Here is a 21,798-nt window from a genome sequence, read left to right as displayed (position 1 = left end):
ACCATGCCACCCTTTGATGAAGGCAAGTATGCCATATGCTTCTTAACCATTTTATCCACTTGCATTGCCATTTCCAGGGAACTGTGGACTGTATATTAATGCTTCTAAGGATTTTGCCATTTACTGTATATTTCCCTCCTGCATTAGACCTCCTAAAATGCATCATTTCACATTAGTGTGGATTAAATTCCATCTGCCATTTCACCACCCAAGTCTCCAGCCTGTCTATATCCTGCTGTATCCCCTGGCAAATCCCCTAATTTTACATCATCCACAAACTTACTAATCAGACCACCTACGTTCTCTTCCAAGATCTTTTAAATATATTACAAACAACTGCAGCGATCAGTGCTGGGACTCCTGGAACATCAGTGATCACAGATCCCCAGTTTGAAAAACACCCTTCCACCTCTACTCTGTCTATGACCAAGCCAGTTCTGTATCCATCTTCCCAGTTTACCACTGATCCCATGTGACGCCACCTTCTGTATCAGCCTGTCATGAGGAACCTTGTCAAAGGCCTTGCTCAAGTCCACACAGCCAACATCTACCACCCTGTCTTGAATCATCTTTGTCACTTCCTGAAAGAAAATGCTATCAATTTTGTGAGGCACAACCTCCCTTGCACAAAGTCATGCTGCCTGTCACTAATTAGTCCACCTATTTCTAAACGTGAATAAATCCCAAGAATGTTCCTAAGAATTGTCGCCAATAATTTCGCTACCACTAACAAAATATTCACCAGATTATCCCTGTTGGCCTCCTTAAACAATGGAACAACTTTGGCTATTCTCCAGATCCCTGGGACCTATCCTGTGACTAAAGAGGATACAAGGATTTCAAACAAGGCTGCAGCAATTTCCTCCCTTGCCTCCTTCAGCATTCTGGGATACATCCCATCAGGTCCTTGTGACGTGTTTACCTTAATGCTTTTTAAAAGACCCAACACCACCTCCTTTATCATAACAACATACTCCACAATATCAAGATACCCTTCCCAGGCATCACCATGCACCATGTCTTTCCTCTTTGTGAATACTGGTGCAAAGTATTCGTTAAGGACCTCACCCACCTCATCTGGCTCCACACGCAAATTCCCTCCTTTGTCGTCGAGTAGCCCGACTGTTTCTCGAGTGATCTTTCTGCTCTTTATTCAAGTTTAAAAAAACATTTATCAAATCCTCCAGTTCTTCATGGATCTTCATATGACTACTCCCCACTTGAACTGCTGCTTCTCTGATCTTTAACACAAAGCTCATCGAAATAAATCATGAGACACCTTAGGATTTTCCTTAATTCTATTGGCAAGGTCATTTCTGGCTGCTTTTAGCCCTCCTAACAGCTTGCTTAAATTCTTTCCTGTTTCACGTTCCTCGAGGCGGTGTCTGTCTTTTTTCATCTCTCTGTTTTTACTTTAAGATGGGGCTGTTTTACCAGCATTTCTTTTCTGAGACAATGTTCGTTATGAGCATCCATTCAGTTTTGAGTCACAATTGACTTGAGTAAAGGCTAATCACCAATTTATGGCCAATAAAGTACAAACACTTTTCAGGTGTCCTCCACCCATTGCCAAGGTCAAATGTATTGTGGTGAAAACCTTTCTGATAACAATTAGAGTCAGACATGTACAGCATGGAAACAGATCCTTCGGTCCAACCCGTCCATGCCAACCAGATATCCCAACCCAATCTAGTCCCACCTGCCAGCACCCAGCCCATATCCCTCCAAACCCCTCCTATTCATATACTCATCCAAATGCCTCTTAAATGTTGTAATTGTACTAGCCTCCACCACATCCTCTGGCAGCTCAGTCCATACACGTACCACCCTCTGTGAAAAAGTTGCCCCTCAGGTCTCTTTTATATCTTTCCCCTCTCACCCTAAACCTATGCCCTCTAGTTCTGGACTTCCCGGGAAAAAACTGTCTATTTATCCTATCCATGCCCCTCATGATTTTGTAAACCTCTATAAGGTCACCCCTCAGCCTCCAACACTCCAGGGAAAACAGCCCAGCCTGTTCAGCCTCTCCCTGTAGATCAGATCCTCCAACCCTGGCAATATCCTTGTAAATCTTTTCTGAACGCTTTCAAGTATCACAACATCTTTCCGAGAGGAAGGAGACCAGAATTGCATGCAATATTCCAACAATGGCCTAACCAATGTCCTGTACAGCTGTAACATGACCTCCCAACTCCTGTACTCAATACTCTGACCAGTAAAGGAAAGCATACCAAACGCCTTCTTCACTATCCTAACTACCTGCAACTCCACTTTCAAGGAGCTATGAACCTGCACTCCAAGGTCGTTTTGTTCAGCAACACTCCCTATGACCTTACCATTAAGGTGTATAAGTCCTGCTAAGATTTGCTTTCCCAAAATGCAGCACCTCGCATTTATCTGAATTAAACTCTATCTGCCACTTCTCAGCCCATTGGCCCATCTGGTCCAGATCCTGTTGTAATCAGAGGTAACCCTCCGCTGTCCACTACACCTCCAATTTTGGTGTCATCTGCAAACTTACTAACTGTACTTCTTATGCTCACATCCAAATCATTTATGTAAATGACAAAAAGTAGAGGGCCCAGCACCGATCCTTGTGGCACTCCACTGGTCACAAGCCTCCAGTCTGAAAAACAACTCTGCACCACCACCCTCTGTTGTCTTCTACCTTTGAGCCAGTTCTGTATCCAAATGGCTAGTTCTCCCTGTATTCCATCTGACACAACATCTAGATACAGTGTTACCAATGTCCTGTAGAGCTGTAGTGTTGCCTCCCTACTCTTGCATGCAATTCCCCTCATAATAAACCGTAACATGCTCACAGCTTTTCTGATTACTTGCTGTGCTGCATCCAACTTTCAGCAATTCATGCGTTAGGATCCCCACATCTTTCTGCAATTCAGAGCTATGCAACCTCTCACTATTTAGATAATACAGTTATAATTTTCTTTATCCCTTATCACTATGTTACTTCTCAGTCAATAACCTCTTTTTAATAATTGGACAGGGCAAAGCCTGGTTACATCCGTTTACAGTGGACCTGGCTAACAGTTTATTTGTTAAAAGCCCCCTTTAATGTTTTGAAGACAATTTTGATTTGTCATGATATCAAACTGGTGACCATTATATAAAAAAAATGATTTTTTTTATTCTGAGGGGGAAAAATTGAGTATAAAATGGATGCTAGTTTGACATTGTTTGAATGATCCTGTAGAATTGCCAATTATACAACAGCAGACTGTGACGCGGCTGCACAGCCCTTTGTGCCTGCACACACCAACCCACAAAGTCACGGGTCAAGTCTTTTGTGTGCTGCAGTGCTCCAGTGACCAGCCAATCCCAACACCTAACATGGTAACCGAACCATTAATGAGGGAGAAGCAGATATTCAGCCTAGTTCAAACCTCAAATGTTGTTCAGATTGCACAGCAGACAAACAATTGTGCAACAGCTATAGAATATCACAGAAGAATGTTAGAGCTTGGAGCTAGTTTAAATAAAAAGGAGTTTTACGCACAAACCAAAAGGAATCTTGGCACATAGCTGCCACCAAAAGATGAAATTTCAAAACTGTGTCAATGAATATTGTCAGAATAACTCATTTTCTTTGAGGTTTTTTCCTGAAACCAGCAAAAAACATGGTGCAGATCACGAAGGCAGCTCTGACTGATGTACAGTCTTACAGCACAGGAAGAGGCACTTGGCCCGTCGTGTGTATGCTGGTCATCAAGCACTGATCCACTCTAGTCCCATTTTGCAGCACTTTGGCTCAAAGGTTTATGAAAGAGGAGTGAAGAGATGCAATTTTGTACTGCAACAGAAGACTGGGATTTCACACTGTCACTCAATAGATCTTGATGATAAGCTTACACAGCCACTGCATCATCTGCTATGTCATATTATTTTACGTATGTGAAAAAAACTGAATGGCATTATAAACATTTGTACATTTTTGTTTTTGAGCTTGATAAGTCCAAAGATGTGCAAGTCAGGTGAATTGCCCACACTACATTGCCCATACTGTTTGATGCATTAGTCAGAGGGAAGTGGGTCTGGCTGGGTTAACCTTTGGAGGGTCAGTGTGGAGTTGTTGGGCTGAAGGGCCCAATTCCACACTGTAGGGAATCTAACCTTACCTAATCTAATTTTTTAAACACTAAATTAACTAAATTTAAGTCCATTTCTTAGAAATACATTTTAATCTACAAGTAACGATCATAAAAACACATCCACTTTTTTTGCACTACTTTGGTGGACAGGGTTGGCAGGAACAGTCTCTGAGCTGTCAGCGCTGGGATAGGAACAAAGTAGATTTCAACTCTTCCAGACTATTACACACAAAGAAGTTGATCACTTGCTTTTTGACTGAAAATTTAGGTCTTAGAAACTTGATTTTTACACAAGGGAATTGAGTCAGTAAAACCAGGTCCTTTGTTGGATGAATAATAAAAAAAAGAGATGCTAATGGTTTCCTGAGTAGCTTAAGAAATGAGAGGCTGGCAGAAATAGTTCCAAAATGACCACTATCCAGGATGTAACAATAGACATGGCTACGAATCAGTGGAGAATAACATTCCCAAGGAGAGGATGAACCCATAATGGGTGGAGATGGGGTATCCACAACATGAGTGACCTCACAAGTTCCGAATGATACAACAACTCACAGCTTCCTGGAAAACTGTGCCACCGATGAGAAAAAGACTCAAAAGAGAAACAAAAACCACAGTTTGAGCAGTCTCATAGCTCCTGCCAAGGTTTCCTGTGGAACATTCAGGAATGCTCCAGTTTGGAAGCACGTCATGCCAAGCACGATTCCTATTAGTTTTCCAAACTTGAGATGCAGTGAGGCCTTCGCTCCTGGGGCTGAGTGGGGAATTTCTCTATGCAGTGATATTGGTGAGGAGCACTTACTGAACACCCTTCTGATAACTGGCTCTTGGCCCAACAGCGAGAGCCGTGCGGCTATCCCAGAGTGGTGGTTTTTGTTGCTCAGCAGAGCTGGCTCCTCCTGGGAAGGGATGGTCTCAACACCAAATCAGGAAAAAAACAAATCTGTGCCGTTTGACAGAAAATGTAACATGAAAATGTGTTGCTGGAAAAGCGCAGCAGGTCAAGCAGCATCCAAGGACCAGGAAGATCAATGTTTCGGGCATGAACCCTTCTTCAGGAATGAGGAAAGTATGCCAAGCAGGCTAAGATAAAAGGTAGGGAGGAGGGATTTGGGGGAGGGGCATTGGAAATGCGATAGGTGAAAGGAGGTTAAGGTGAGGGTGATAGGCCGGTGTGGGGGTGGGGGTGGGGGCTGAGAGGTCAGGAAGAAGATTGCAAGTTAGGAAGGTGGTGCTGAGTTCGAGGGTTGGGACTGAGACAAGGAGGGGGGGGGGGTGGGAAATGAGGAAACTGGAGAAGAAAATGTGACCTTCCAAGCAATGAAATCTCTGGTGGTGTTGATGATGAAACAGACAGGAGAAAAGGCAACATAGATGTCAAGCTTAAATCCAAACGTTTCTTCACTTAAACATCAAAATCAAAATAATTCACGAAGTAAAGCATTTGATTTCAGAACTAAGCTTCCAGCAAGCTCTTCTTCAACAGGGGAAACAAAATACTCAACATAACCAGACAACCAGCAACCATAATTACTATGTACTAAATTACTACATTTGCTTCCACTGCATAAGTCAACTTAAATCTTGTTGTTTGGAATTCGAACCAGAAAGCATTAGACTCCAAAATCAGTTTTATTCAGGTTTAAAAGAACCTATCACTTCTCTCTTCAACAAACACTAAAATAAGTATTTTCAAGCAATAGGGTTGCTCACTTCAGAACTGGAGTAAGTCAATCAGCCCTTCGAAAGTATTTAACCTAAATCATCCACACCACAGGCTCCAGTACATGCCCCAGGATCTTGGCACAGCCTGGTTTGGAAGGAAAAAGAAAAATCGCCAATATGCCACAAAGTGAAAAATATTATTTTTTTCATAATTTTTTTAGCTTTTAAAATAGCCAATTTTCAACAGTTTTACATAAATGTGAATATTTCGTGATTGCTATATGTTTTTGATGATAACTGAAGTCTTCACAAGTTGTCTTAAAATAAAGAAACCATACTTTCTGCTCTTAAAATAGAGTGTTGTGGCCAAAACATGCACTTGATTTACAATGCAAACCTCAATGCTGGCATGAAAGCAATGCTGTCTTAGAATAGAAGCTGCAAAAATCACCTTGAGAAAATCATACATTCAACAATGCAAACAAGAAAAGTTCCTGACCAATGTGTGAGCTACACAACATTTTGAGTTTCCGTTCCTGTACATGTAGATCTTGATTGTGTGCTGTCTTCTGGAAATGTGGTAGAAGCAGGTTCAGTTTTGGTATTGGATGTTTATTTGGATAGAAATGGCTGGACTGCTGGTTTGAGAGACACCAACAGTGCAGGTTCAATTCCTGCACCGGCCGAGATTACCACGAAGGTCCCTGCTTTTCAATCGTGCCCCTTTGCTTGGGGTAACCTTCAGGTTAAACCACCAGCAGCTGTCTCCCTCTAATGAGTGACCCCTCCTGTGGTCCTCTGGTAAGGTCATGGCCTTACCTTTACTTATTTAAACAGAGGCATGAATTAATTTGAAATAAAAGCTTGGGGTTAAAATGTTGCAGAAACAAAGTTGACGCAAGCTTATTAAACAGTCAGGAGATCAATAAGGTAACTTACAGAATTTTTGTTTTAAAAAATGTCTCCATAGCTGGAGCAAGAAAGAGTCAAGCTTGCCCAGCATCGCGTTGCGTTGCTCCAGAACCGAATAAACGTACCTGCTTCCGAGACTGAGCCCTTGCAAGCCGCAGTCTTCTTGCAGAGTAGAAGATGAAATATCCCACCGTGGCAGCGGTGACGACGAAAAAGGAAACCGAGACAAAGAAGATGGAGTATTGGCTCATCCATGGTCCATGCTGCTTCCCAACTTCAATCACCATGGAAACGGCGATCCCTTCCCTCACCAGCGCCAAAATCTCACTGCCTTTGATGTTGCCAATCATCACTGCAACCATGTTGCCCGTCCCTGTGAAACAAAAGGGCAGTAAGCATTTTGCAAGTTTCTATATTGAATATTTTGCATTAACAAACACAACAGGGACATATTCTTGTACAAGGTACGAGCAACATTGGGAGTCTACAGGGAGACATCGGAGGGTGTTCTGCACTGGATTGGTTTGCATCCCACGAGTGTGGCTGAGGCAGAATTAGTGGAGGCTTTCAAATGGGATTGGAGGTTTACCTGACGTTAAGGCTGCAGCATTATTACCCAACAAGTTTAACATAATACAGAGGAGGGAGGTTAAGCAGCGAGAAGTATGGATGATCCAACAGTAGCAGGGATTCACTCAAGTTGAAGTCAAGTCCTAAATTAAATTTACTACAAAATAGGTCACTCTGATGGCGAATCCCTTCAAATCAGATCTGGAAACAAATAATTTGGTGGAAAATCATGCTGTAGAAGAGCAAGTCAAAACCATAGCAAACAGCCAGTTAAACTTAAATAAGAACACAATGACTGTTATTATTGAGGAGACTTCAATCAACAGTTTCTTGGATAAACAATGTAGGGTCAACTTTACAAAACTGCAGTAAAATTGTTCAAGTATCAAATCACAGTCTCAATTTCAGAAATATCAGAAACAGACAGCTTGAAAGAAAATAATTTGAAGTTTCTGAAACAAGCTCAAGTCAGAAGATTTACACAAGGATCTGATTTAAGCAAATGGATTGTGTTCAGTATTTCTCAAACAGGAACTCAAGTTAAACTCAAGTAAAACTATATCTTCCAACACCTTCACTCTCTGCACGAGAGAAATTCCTCATCTCAGCAAAAGCCAAATATGGTACAAAATGGTTGTACATGAGCCAAGGTTAATATGCACATGCAAGAAAGGCAAGTGGTACTCCAGCTGCTACTCTGAGGGAGTTGGAGAAAGAAAGTTTTCTTGCAATTATAAAAGAGCTTTGGTGAAAATGCGTTGGTTGTACTGTGCACCATTTTATTCCCTTATGGGAAGAAGAGTATAATTAGTTGGATACAACGAAGATTATTGAACTGATTCCTGGGAAAAGATAGGACAGTCCTAACAGGAGAGATTGAATAGAATACTGGAGTTCAGGAGAAAAGGGAATCTCATCAAACTGCATAGAATTTGTACAGGTCTTGGCAGGATAGATGTGAAATGCTGCTTCACCCACCAGTAAGAGGTTGTGGTAAGATAAGGAGGAATTTCACTGACAATTCTGATCCTTGGGAATTCAGTGTAGAGAGAGAGAGCGAGAAAGCGAGCGAGCGAGAGAGAGAGAGCGAGATTGAGGACTATGAGGTTGGAAGCTATGGGTGGGTGGCAATCTCAGCGTGCTCTCGCGAGGAGGTTTGAGCAATTCATCAACTTCACCAACGCATTCCACCCTGATCTTACATTTACCTGGACCATCTCTGACACCTCCCTCCCCTTCCTGGACCTCTCCATCTCCATTAACGATGACCGACTTGATACCGACTTGTTTTTTTGTTTACAAACCCACCGACTCCCACAGCTACTTGGATTACAGCTCTTCCCACCCCACCTCCTGCAAAAATGCCATCCCGTATTCCCAACTCCTCCGCCGTATCTGCTCCCAGGAGGACCAGTTCCACCACAGAACACACCAGATGGCCTCCTTCTTTAGAGATCGCAATTTCCCTTCCCACGTGGCCACACTCTCCAACGCATCCTATACACATCCCGCACCTCTGCCCTCAGACCCCACCCCTCCAACCGTAACAAGGACAGAACGCCCCTGGTGCTCACCTTCTACCCTACCAACCTTTGCATAAACCAAATCATCCGCTGACATTCCTGCCACCTCCAAACAGACCCCACCACCAGGGATATATTTCCCTCCCCACCCCTTTCCACCTTCCTTGACTACCTGGTCAGATCCACGCCCCCTTACAACCCACCCTCCCATCCTGGCACCTTCCCCTGCCACCGCAGGAATTGCAAAACCTGCGCCCACACCTCCTCCCTCACCTCCATCCAAAGCCCTAAAGGAGTCTGCCACATCCTAAGTTTTACCTGCACATCCACCAATATCACTTATTGTATCCGTTGCTCCCAATGTGGTCTCCTCTAGATTGGGGAGACTGGATGCCTCCTAGCAGAGTGCTTTAGGGAACATCCCCGGGACACCCGCACCAATCAACCACACCGAGCTGTGGCCCAGCATTTCAACTCTCCCTCCCACTCTGCCGAGGACATGGTGGTCCTGGGTCTCCTTCACCACTGCTCCCTCACCACCAGACGCCTGGAGGAAGAACACCTCATCTTCCGCCTCAGAACACTTCAACCCCAGGGCATCAATGTGGACTTCAACAGTTTCCTCATTTCCACTTCCCCCACCTCACCCCAGTTCCAAACTTCCAGCTCAGCACTGTCCCCTATCTTCTTTTCCATCTATCTACTCCACCCTCTCCCTGCCCTATCACCTTCATCCCCTCCCCCACTCACCTATTGTTCTCTATGCTACTTTCTCCCCACCCCCACCCTCCTCTAGCTTATCTCTCCACCCTTCAGGCTCTCTGCCTGTATTCCTGATGAAGGGCATTTGCCCGAAACTTCGATTTTACTGCTCCTCGGATGCTGCCTGAACTGCTGTGCTCTTCTAGCACCACTGATCCAGCATCTGGTTTCCAGCATCTGCAGTCATTGTTTTTATCTAGTTAAATTTACAACAGTAAACCTAACTCAGTTTTCAGGTAGAGTCTTTCAGAGCAGGCAAGGTCAGAGCCAGTAAGAGTGATGATGGTAGCTCACAGAATGAAAAAGACAAACTTTTTTTTAAAAAAAAAGGTCAAGCTATTTGTACTTAAAAAAGGTACAAACAAGAATCAATGGTACTTACTGGAAGTGGTATAACACAAAGCACTGAAAGTTCAAAAAGACTATTTGATGAGCCTTGCTCACCAGTGATATGACTTCCAAGGGTTATAACAGAATTGAAACAATGTGTCTCAGTTAAAAACTGACAACAAAATCAATCTGTCATCACGTACTACAAGTGTAGAGGGAAGCAAATGTCTTGAATGAGATCTGAAATAACTGCACAAAGGCAGGTATTCCATACCAAGTCACCTTTATTCACATGTGCATGATACATGGGCTCTGACCAGCCAGCTCAGAGCCCATGTCTCATTCCAATCACTACAGCCTCCCTTTACAATCTCCCCTGTACCTGGCTCTCTCTCTTCCTCATCCCTTTTTTGTGTTCAGGCAGGAATAAGAAATAATAGGTCATTCAGCCCTTTGAGACAGTTCCACAGAGGGCAGAATGGCCTCATGCTATGCTGAGAAATTTTATGTTGGGTTGGCAGCCCATACATTCACAGTAGAATTAGTAGGCCCTATATGGGCCTTTATCCAGATTTTATTCTGGTGACCTACACCCCTAAAGTTTCTGGAATTTAGATGTGTAAACTCAGTATTTTTATCTGGGTGACATGGTCATGGCCCTACAAGTACATTAGCCATATGTCAGAGATGATGGACTATTAATCCAGAGACCCAGGTAATGTTTTGGAGACATTAGATGTCAGATTAAAGAATAAAATTTGGAATTTGGAGTCTAATGATGATGAGACAAAAGTCTAATGAGAAAACTGTTGCTGAGCGCAGGGTAAAAAACCCAGCTGGTTTACTGATGTCTTTTAGGGAAAATCAACTTCCCTGGGCTATATTTGACTCCAGGCCCACACAAGGTGATTGATGAGGGAGAGCAATAAAAGCTGGCCTAACCAGTGATGTGATATTCAAACCCATCATGTGAATAAATACGGCAAACATACTCCAGGAATTTCAGACCCAAGGATAGAGATTACTGGAATCCCAATACTTTACACATTAAAACTGAAATGGACAACATCTTTTCTGTCCAAGTGAGGGAGTCCAGAACTAGAGACCTAAGGTTTAGAGTGAGAGGGGAAAGATTTTAAAAAAAGGTTCAAGAGGGACAACTTTTTCATGCAATCCCTACAGTGTGGAACAGGCTCTTCAGCCCAATAAGTCCACACCGACCCTCTGGAAAGATCCCATCCAACCCCATTCCTTTACCCTTTACTCCACATTTACCTCTGACTAAAGCACCTAATCTACACATTCCTGAACACTATGGGCAATTGAACATAGCCAATGCACGTAACCTGCACATCTTTGGATTGTGGGAGGAAACCGGAGCAGCTAGAGGAAACCGGAGCACCTAGAGGAAACCCACAGAGAATGTGCAAACTCCAAACAAACAAAGTCACCAGAGGCTGGAATCAAACCCAGATTCCCGGCGCTGTGATGCAGCAGTACTAACCACTGAGCAACCGTGCCGCCATCACAGAATGGGCTGCCAGAGGTGGTGGTAGAGGCTAGTACAATTACAACATTTATAAGCCATCTGGATGGGTATATGAATAGGAAGGGTTTGGAGGGATATGAGCCAAGTGATGGTAAATGGGACTACATTAATTTAGGATATCTGGCCAGCATGGATGAGTTAGACTGAAGAGTCTGTTTCTATGCTGTACATCTCTTATGACTGTGACAAAAGGAGCCAAGAGCCAAAAAGAGCCTCCCATTGATGTGGACTTAGCTCTGAAGACTATCTGCAAATGCACTGAATAAATTCACAAGTGCCAATGGTTTTTCGAGGGTTCTTGGTCCCCACCCTCCTCTATGCTTCAGATACGTGGACCGTATACAGCAGATCACTGGAGAGTTATGAGCATCATTGCTTTTGTAAAATCCTGTAAATCTACTGGCCACACACAACCAGCTATGAGACATGTGCCACATTGGTATGCATTCCCGGCACAACTCCCTGAACAAGTGTTCTCTCTTTCAGTTCCACAATGATTAAGCGATCACTAGGAGGGCAGAGGATACATGACACAGGACACCCTCAAAGCTTTCCTAAACAACAGCAACATCCCCACTGACACATGCCTGCTCGAGAATAACACAAACTAGAGAAGACGTGTCCCTGAAGGTGCCAATCATAAACTATGGAAAGAGTGAACATAATGCGGATTATGCTACCCATCCACCCACTTGACCACCTGCCATGGTAGATAGTGTGCAGCTAAAAGATTATATTATTCGGCTCCCGTTGAGCCCATTCTGCCCTGGAGTGGAAGTAAGTCACCCTTGACACTGAGGGACTGCCCAAGAAGACGACACTTCATCACAAGACGTGCGACAGTAACTCCACAAGGCTCCACAGACAGCAATTCACAACAAACAAGGACAGGAGCTCCAAGTCTCTACCTAGTGCCCGAACTAGGAACGGTATAACCATTCCCTCATCAGCGCTAGATTCAATTCCTGGAATTGAACGGCACAGTGGTTAGCACTGCTGCCTCATAGCGCCAGAGACCCGGGTTCAATTCCCGCCTCAAACGACTGACTGTGTGGAGTTTGCACATTCTCCCCGTGCCTGTGTGGGTTTCCTCCAGGTGCTCTGGTTTCTTCCGGCAGTCCAAAAATGTGCAGGTCAGGTGAATTGACCTTGCTAAATTGCCCGTAGTGTTAGGGGCAGGGGTGAATGTAGGGGAATGGGTCTGGTGTGAGTTGCGCTTTGGTGGGTCGGTGTGGACTTGTTGGGCCGAAGGCCTGCTTCCACACTAAGTAATCTAAAATAAAACTGCCCACTTTGACGGTATCCTGCCACAAGTGCAGTAGTTCAGGAAAGTAGCTCCTGAACTACTAGAGACAATAACCTTGCGGCGGTGTCCCAGATCCCATGAATAAATGTAACCAGATGTTAGGCTGGGACCTCAAGACCACGCTAATATGCTTTTACAGAAAACAATTTTCATACAACAGAGTTTGAGTTTGTCCCAGCGTTCTGGCATCTAGCTATTTAAACACCTGCAAACACTGATAAATGTCTACAATTAGCATTCAGCAAACCTATTTCTCAAATTCAGCTGCCAGTGTAAACATATTACTTGCATGTGATTATGTAACATTAGTTGCCGTAGCAATAATCAGCAGCAGTTTATGTTGATGAGCTGATTACCAACTTGCGAAAATGGTAACAGGTTGTCGACACAATGGCTCTTAGCAACAGGCCACATTATGGCATTACTCACACCAATAACTGCTAACGTTTAATGTCTGAAAGGTCAGTAACCCAAAACATTAACCCTAATTTCCCCTGTCCACAGATGCAGCCAGTCACACTTGGCGTTTGCTGTATTTTCAGCTTTTATTCTCAGATCTGGAAGATTTTAGTTAAGACTTCAAACAAAATTCAAAAGTTCAAAACCAGCCAGCTGTCGAATCTTCTCTTTGCATCTCCCTCTGTGGATTTTCCTGTGTTGTCTTTTCTTCAGTATTCTACTCCCCAGGTCTTTCATATGAACAGGTACCTTTCAGAGAACTATTTGGCTAGCAGTCTACACTTGGTTTTCTTGGCAGTTCTCCCATTGATTCAATGTCATCACAATGGCACAATGGCTCAGTGGTGAGCACTGCTGCCTAACAGCACTAGGGATCCGGGTTCAATTCCCGTCTCGGGCAACAGTCTGTGTGGAGTTAGCACATTCTCCCAGTGTCTGCGTGGGTTTCCTCTGGGTGCTCTGGTTTCCTCCCACATCTAAAAAGGTGTGCAGATTAGGTGAATTGGCCATGGGAAGTTGACTAATGCACCTAACACTACAGGCAGAGGTAAACGTTGGGAATGGGTCTGGATGGGTTGCTCTTCGGAGGGTTGGTATGGACTTGTTGGGCCAAAGGGCCTGTTTCCACACTGTAGGGAATCTAATCTAAATTCAAATTCAATTGGATTTTGGTAGCTGGGGCATAATTCAAACTTATTGGCTGAACTTGAATTTGTTTTTATTCCATGGCAACTCAACACCAGTTATTTGTTTTAACCAAGTCTTACATTTTTAACTTATTGAGGACACCCTGTGCTTTCAGTCACTCCATGCTAGTTTCCTCTCTCTTAAAAAGGTACAGTACACACCTGCACCTTCATAACGTGGGGCCTATGGTTTAATGTTATGTGAAACCTTTCAATTCTGCATTGCTGCAATGGAATCGGCCTGGATTGCACACATAAGTAGATAGATCACTTATCAAATGAACAATGATAGTCAGAAGGAATCCATAAGAAGAAATTAAGTTTGAAGTGGAAGGTGTCTCGCTAGAAGTAGAAATCTGTCTCTTGAGGACAAATGACAAATGGAAGATGGAAGGTGTGACGCAAAAGTTAGAACGAGGACCAAAGAAAAGGTAGCCAGAGGCAACTTTGTGAACATTAACAATAAAAAAAAACAACTCAAGCTTAAAAGATGGAAAAAAATCCCTCAAGATTGTAATATCTATCCACTTACTTGCACACCACAGAAATCTGAATAAGAAGTGAAAATCTGTAGGAGAAAATAGAGGCCTTTAAAGTATGGATGCTACGAATTCTCAAGCATAATTAGAGCAGAAGACACCATAAAGAGGAAATTGAAATTGAGAGAACGAGATGAACTCAAAGTGCCAGTCAGAAACAAGAATGTCATGATTGTGGCCACTTGTTCAGAGGTGAAAAGTGACAGAGATCTCCCACTGAGGACAGCAGCAAGTGGGGTCAACACAGGCATGCACAGGAGGTAAAATGGATGCGAGAAAGTCCTGCAGGCTACCATTTATTACCCATCCCCACTTGCCCTCGAGAAGGTACTGATAGGTCTTCTTTTCCTAAATCCAAGCGGCATAGATAAATCCCATAGAGTGCTGTTTGGATGCAAGTTCTGGGTTTTGAACCATCTAAGTAAACAACTCACTGAGCTCTGACCATGGGTGATAGTCCACTTTCCAGGTTTGGAACAGGAATATGGAATTGGAGGCTGGGAATACTGTAGTGAAACCTAATCAAAGACGCATGTATAGAATTAGGTCAGCTGGCACATTGGAATGTCAGGGCATACACACCATGGCTGATATGCTTCTCAACCCCATTCTCCTTCCTTCTCCCTGTAACCCTTGATCCTCGTACTAATCAAGAACCTATCTATCTCTGTCTTAAAGAAGCTCAATGACTTGGCCTTTGGGGCAAAGAGTTCCAAAGATTCACCACCTTCTTGCTGAAGAAATTCTTCTTTATCTCAGTTTCTAAAGCATCATCCCTTCACATTGAGGTTATGCCCTCGGCTCCTAGCCTCTCCGCCACATCCACACTAACCAGGCCTTTCAGTGTTGAAAGTTTCAATGAGATGCCCACTCATCCTTCTAAACTCCATCACGTACAGACCCAGAGTCCTCAAACTGCTCCTCACATGACTAGCCCTTCACCCACCCCAGGATAAATTTTCTAAACATCCTCTGGACTCCCTCCATTGCCAACACATTTTTCCTTAGAGAGGGGGCCCAGAACTTGCCAAAATTTTCCAAATGTAGTCTAATCATACCTTTATATAGCCTCTGCAGTACATTTCTGCTCTTTTTATTATAGCACTCTTGAAATGAATGTTAACATTGCATTTGCCTTCCTAATTGCCGGCTGAACCTCTACGTGAGCCTTAAGAGGATCTTGAGCTAAGAGCCCTTAGTTCCCTTCTGCTTTAGATTTTCAAAGCTTTTCCCCATTTAGAAAATAGTCCACCATAACATATAGGAGCTGAATTAGGCCATTCAGCCCATCAAATCTGCTCCACTAGGTGATCATGGCTGCTATTTTTCCCCGCCTCATTCTCCTGCCTTCTCCCCATAACCTTTAATCTGTTCCTCCTAATTATTTGACCAAAGTGTATAAACTCACATTCCCACATTGCATTACATCTTTGCCCATTCTCCAGCATAGCCAAGTCCTAGTGCAACCTCCCTGCATTGACAACACCACCTAGCTTTGTATCATCTGCAACCATAGCTAAACGTGTATCCATGTTAGTACCTTGCCATGGACTCTTTTCTTATTTAGCAGCCTCCTATGCAACACCTTGTCAAAGGCTTCCTGGACATACACAGATAAATCACACCCACTAGATCTCCTTTTCCTAACTTCTTCATTACCTCCTCAAAAACATTCTTACAGATTTTTCACACATGACCTACTCTTGACAAAGTTGTGCTCGTGCAGTCATACTTTAAAATGCATTTCCAAGTACTCTGCAATCTCATTCTTAATAATGGACTCTAAAACCTTACCAACGACCAAGGTTAGGCTACCTGGCAAATAATTTCCCATTTTCTACCTCCTTCCCTTCTGAAACAGCTATTTTCCAGTCCTCCAGGACCCTCCCTGACTCTAGTAATTCCTGAAAAATAATCACCAATGTCTCTGCACTCTCCTCAGCAATTTCCTTCAGAACTCTGGGTGTAGTGCATCCAGTCCAGATGATCTCTTCAACTTCAGACCTTTCAGCTTTCCCAGCACCATCTCCTTCGTGAATGGCCACTACATTCATCGTGGCCTCCCGAGTCTTATGAAATTCTGGTTTGCTACTAATGTTTTCCACTTGTGAAGACCGATGCAAAGTACCCGCTCAGTTCCTCCAGCATTTCTTTTGCCCCATTACTACTTCTGCAGACTCATTTCCCAGCAGTCCACTGTCCTCTCTTGCCTTTCCATTACCTTTTATAAAACTAAACTCTTGCAATTTTCTTTCATATTATGGGCAAAGGTTACCCTCATGTTTCAGCTTTGCCCTCCATTGCTTTTTATGGCTATCCTTTTTAAAGGCTTCCCAGTCCTTGGGCTTCCTAATGTTCACTACATTCTACACCTTTTCCTTCACTTTTATGCTGTCCCTGACCTCATTTGGTAGGCATGGTTACCTCATCTTCCCCTCAAATCGATTTTTTTTCTTGCTTGGGATGAATTTCTGCCGTGCCTCCTGAAATTCCTACCTGTGCTGCTTGGCTCACCTTCTAATAGACTCTGGCCAGATCCTCCCTCATCTTTTTGTAGTTACCTTTACTCAACTGTAATACCATCACATCTGATTGCAGTTTCTCCCTGTTAAACTGCAGGGTGAATTCTATCATATTCTGGTCACTACCCATTCAAGTCTACTCATTATACTGAACCTCCTGATTCCCCAAAGCCTGCTCACCATGTACAAGAAATGAGTCAGGATATGATGGACTACTTTCTACTTGCCTGGATGGGTACAGCTTGAACACCACTCAAGAAGTCTGACACCATCCAGGACGAAGCAGCCTACTTGACTATTTGTAGATGTGGTGCCAGTCAATCTACCACTGACGTTCATTGGCATAATTCTGAATACTACCTACAAGATGCACTGTAGAAATTCACCAAGGCTCCTTAGACAGCATTTCCAAACCACTTCCATCTAGAAGGACAAGGACAGCAGATACATGGGAATACCACCATCTGCAAGGTCCTCTTCAAGCCACTCACCATCCTGACTTGGGAATATAATGTTGTTCCTTCAGTTTCGCTGGATCAAATCCTGGAATTCCCTGCCCAAGAGCATTGTGGGTCAACTTACAGCAAGTTCAAGACAGCAGTTCACCACCACCTTCTTAAGGGCAAATAAGGACAGGCAATGAATACTGGCCCAGCTACACACATGTCCCACATGTGAATAGGGAAAAAAAAAATCCACAATGAAGGTGTTCAAAGCAAAGGAACACCTGACATTTGCTGTCCGCCACATTGTTTTAACAATAGTCTAGTGGATTGTAACCAACTCTGCACTGGAGAATCACAGATTCAAGACTCTTTCAGAAATTCATCGCCATTCATTGAGAAAGTGTACACAGAAGTGCTACCTTTTGGTGAAAACGTTAAACCTCTCAAGTGGACAGAAAAGATTCCTCAACTATTTCGAAGATAACTGGAGCTCTCCCGTTGTCCCAAACTAATACGCCATCCTTCAGGGGCTAATTAAAACCAAATTAACTCAGCATTAACACATCGCTGGCTGTGGATTTTCATGTGTCAAATATCTGCTGAATTCTAGAATCAAACAATGGCTACAGCACAAAGAAGAATAATTCCATTTGGCTGGCCACATTCATATCAGACAGATTCAAGCTAGTCCCATTCCCTCACCCTTTCCCATTGCCTTGCAAATGCTTTCTTTAGACGGTTTATATTCTCTCATGGGAAATGGCTGTGCCATCATTTATCAGGTATCCCTAATTGCCCCGGAGTATGTGGGGTCTGCTGTTAAGGAGGAAGTTTTGGGATTTTGACTGAGTGACAATAAATGACCAGCAATATATTTCCAGGTCAGGATGGTGTGTGGCTTGGAGGGGAACTTGCAGTTTGGTGTAGTTCCTGTGCATCTGTTGCCCATGTCCTTCTTGGGGACAGTGATCTAGGCTGTGGAATAAACTGGAGAGAGTAGCCTTGATGAGTTACTGCAGTGCATCTTGTTGACGGGACACACTGCTACCAGTAGGCGGAGTAAATTTCAAAGTTGGCAGCTGGAATACCAATCACGTGGGCTGCTTTATCCTGGATGCAATATTCCTTCAAAGCTGCATGAGGATTAGGGTTAGACCTTAGTATCACACTGAGGGTAGAAACCGACTTCCCATTCTGGAAGTCACAACCTTGGAGGTTCACACAGCAACAGGGAAAATGAGGAGGAACATGGACTTCAGGTCACCGAGGTGGACTGCTGTCAGAGCTGCATTTATTCTGGCCCACTCCTACCTTGTGGCTTCAAAATGGTGGACAGATTCCCATTTCCTGTTTCCATTACATAATCAGAGGATAGGAAGGGAGCTGGGCCATTCAGCCCTCCAGGCCTGCTCTGGTATTCAATAAGGTCATAGCTAATTTGATGACGGCATTAACTCCATTTGTCTGCTTGTCACACCCAAACTGCTCAACTGAAAATATTCAGATTATTCAACTACAGAGTAAAGCTGAAACAAACATTGCCTGAGAATACAGTGGAGTTGAGTCAAAGCATTCCAGATTCTAACCACTTGTGGCATAAAGAGGGTTTTTTTTTAAATGCTGTCATCATTTCCTCTGCCAAATACATTAAATCACTGGCCCCTGCGTATTGATCCACCTGCCAATGGGAACAGAATTTCTCTTCAGTAGTGTACTGACCTTACACTGTGTTGAACACCTTGATCAAACATTCTGTCAATCTTCTCATTTGGAAGAGCAACCCTAGCTTCTCAATTCTGCCCCCAGAACGGAACTACCTCATCCCCAGAAGAATTCACCTTCACCCTGTGTTAAATCTTCACACCAATTTTTTTTTCAAAAATGTCCAATGCCCAGACCGGCTTCACTTTAATGACGACCGACTTGACACCGACATTTTTTTTTAAACAAACCCACCAACTCCCACAGCTACCTGGATTAACCTCTTCCCACCCTACCTCCTGCAAAAATGCCATCCCCTATTCCCAATTCCTCCACCGTATCTGCTCCCAGGAGGACCAATTCCACCACAGAACACACCAGATGGCTTCCTTCTTTAGAGACCACAATTTCCCGTCCCACATGGTTAAAGATGCCCTCCAACGTATCTCGTCCACATTCCGCACCTCAGCCCTCAGACCCCACCTCTCCAACCGTAACAAGGACAAAACGCCGCTGGTGCTCACCTTCCACCCTAACAACCTTCGCATAACTAACTCATCCGCTGACATTTCTGCCACCTCCAAAATAGAACCCACCAACAGGGATTTATTTCCCTCCCCACCCCTTTCTGCCTTCCGCAAAGACCATTCCCTCCGTGACTACCTGACCAGGTCCACACTCCCCTACAACCCACCCTCCCATCTTGGCACCTTCCCGTGCCACCACAGGAATTGCAAAACCTGCGCCCACACCTCCTCCCTCACCTCCATCCAAGGCTCTAAAGGAACCTTCCACATCCAAAGTTTTACCTGCACATCGACTAATATCATTTATTGTATCCGTTGCTCCCGATGCAGTCTCCTCTACATGGGGGAGACTGGGCGCCTCCTAGCAGAGCGCTTTAGGGAATATCTCTGGGACACCCGCACCAACCACACCGCCCTGTGGCCCAACATTTCAACTCCCCCTCCCACTCTGCCGAGGACATGGAGGTCCTGGGCCTCCTTCACCGCTGCTCCCTCACCACCCGACCACCTGGAGGAAGAACGCCTCATCTTCCGCCTCAGAACACTTCAACCCCAGGGCATCAATGTGGACTTCAACAGTTTCCTCATTTCCCCTTCCCCTACCTCACCCCAGCTCCAAACTTCCAGCTCAGCACTGTCCCCATGACTTGTCTTACCTGCCTATCTTCCTTTCCACCTATCCACTCCACCCTCCTCACTGACCTGTCACCTTCATCCACACTCACCCATTGAAATCTATGCTACTTTCTCCCCACCCCCACCCTCCTCTCATTTATCCTTCCACCCTTCAGGCGCTCTGCCTGAAGTCCTGAAGAAGTACTTTTGCCCGAAACGTCGATTTTGCTGCTCCCCGGATGCTGCCTGAACTGCTGTGCTTTTCCAGCACCACTAATTTAAACTCTGGAGTATTTGTGTCCAAATCAGAGTTTTAGGAAAGAATTGTGATCTACAGATTCCCTCAAGTTGCTGCAGGGACTACAAGTTGGCTGTGTACAGCTTCAAGATATCCTGACATGCAAGTTCTTTCTTTAGTATCAGGATCTCAGGAAAGATAGCAGAAAAGAACAGTGTATGTGGAACCACACCCAGGGGACTCATTTGGTTTCAAGGTCATTTGAAGTTCTTCAGAATGTGCTGTGAATCTATAAAAGGGAGTAATTAAAATTATATCTCAGTCACTGGAAAAAACATTATCCCAGTTATGTATAAGTGATACTGATAAACAGTTGTATTGCGCTTATTTCTTTCATGTGTGGTGTTACTAATTTACATGTCACTGGCATTTAAGAATTTGTATCATGTAAAACAAACAGTCTGATAATCAAAGCAAGCTATTATGAAATACCATACACCAAAACATCAAGACAGAGTTTCTCTCAGTCATACATAAAAGTGATCATTTCAGTATGACTAAGCAAAGACAGCAGCTCTGATTCATCACCAATCTTTTATTAAACCTTCTGCATAACCTACATGACCTACGTCAGAGTTAAGTTGTAATAGTGTCAACTCACCCTGATGGATACAACAATAATTTGTGACACCATCCAGGACAGAGCCCTCACAGTGCACTAAGCAGCTACTTAGGAGAGTCATTTCCCCATAATCCAAAACAACTCATGTTGAATTGGGAGTTAATTTGCTCACCCACCTGTTTTTCATTTCCAGTTAAAGTCACTGTCACCTAGTGACACAGGAGTCTTGACAGGATAAATGTGGACAGGATCATTGAACTTTAGAAGAATGGAAGGTGATCTCATTGAAACATACAGGATTCTGCAGGGGATTGACAGGTTAAATGTTGAGAGGGAATGCTTACAGGATTCTTTGGAAAGGGCAAGGCAGTGTGGAACTAACTGGATTGCTTTTTCCAAGGAGCTATCGGGGCACTATGGGCCAAATGCCCACTCCTGTGTTCTGGCATTCTTCGATTCCAAGCAGGAGAAGGCTGAGATTTAGCTGAGTGAAGTTGTAAAGCTGGCTCAACCGATCTCCCATCAAGTGTGGGGCTGGATGACTTCACCCTTGAGAATCTAATTGGTGTTTACAATAACAATGCACAAGAAACCAACAGGCCTTGTGGGAAATATCTGGGGCGAGGAGAGTTTCTATTGGCAATCAGGTACAAGTTTCAGCAACTGTACAATGTTTCTGTTGTATATCCTTGAAGCAAGATAGAGTTTTGTTGAAAA

The 21,798-nt window shown here is 43.9% G+C and overlaps 1 protein-coding gene across 4 annotated transcripts in view; it reads right to left on the bottom strand.

The window, feature by feature from the left end:
- The window catches only part of LOC132820361 (E3 ubiquitin-protein ligase RNF128), a 171,327-nt gene that overhangs the window by 45,602 nt on the left and 103,927 nt on the right, over positions 1-21,798 (bottom strand). For all 4 annotated transcript variants that reach the window (XM_060832410.1, XM_060832409.1, XM_060832411.1 and 1 more), the window contains one exon: positions 6,812-7,059. In XM_060832410.1, coding sequence (XP_060688393.1) covers positions 6,812-7,059 — 248 coding nt within the window. The remainder of the gene's footprint in view (positions 1-6,811; positions 7,060-21,798) is intronic.

The sequence above is a fragment of the Hemiscyllium ocellatum genome, chromosome 11 (genome assembly GCF_020745735.1).
Source record: "Hemiscyllium ocellatum isolate sHemOce1 chromosome 11, sHemOce1.pat.X.cur, whole genome shotgun sequence".
Taxonomy (NCBI): domain Eukaryota; kingdom Metazoa; phylum Chordata; class Chondrichthyes; order Orectolobiformes; family Hemiscylliidae; genus Hemiscyllium; species Hemiscyllium ocellatum.
The sequence above is the reverse complement of the archived record's forward strand: the minus strand, read 5'-3'. Positions and strand labels throughout refer to the sequence as shown.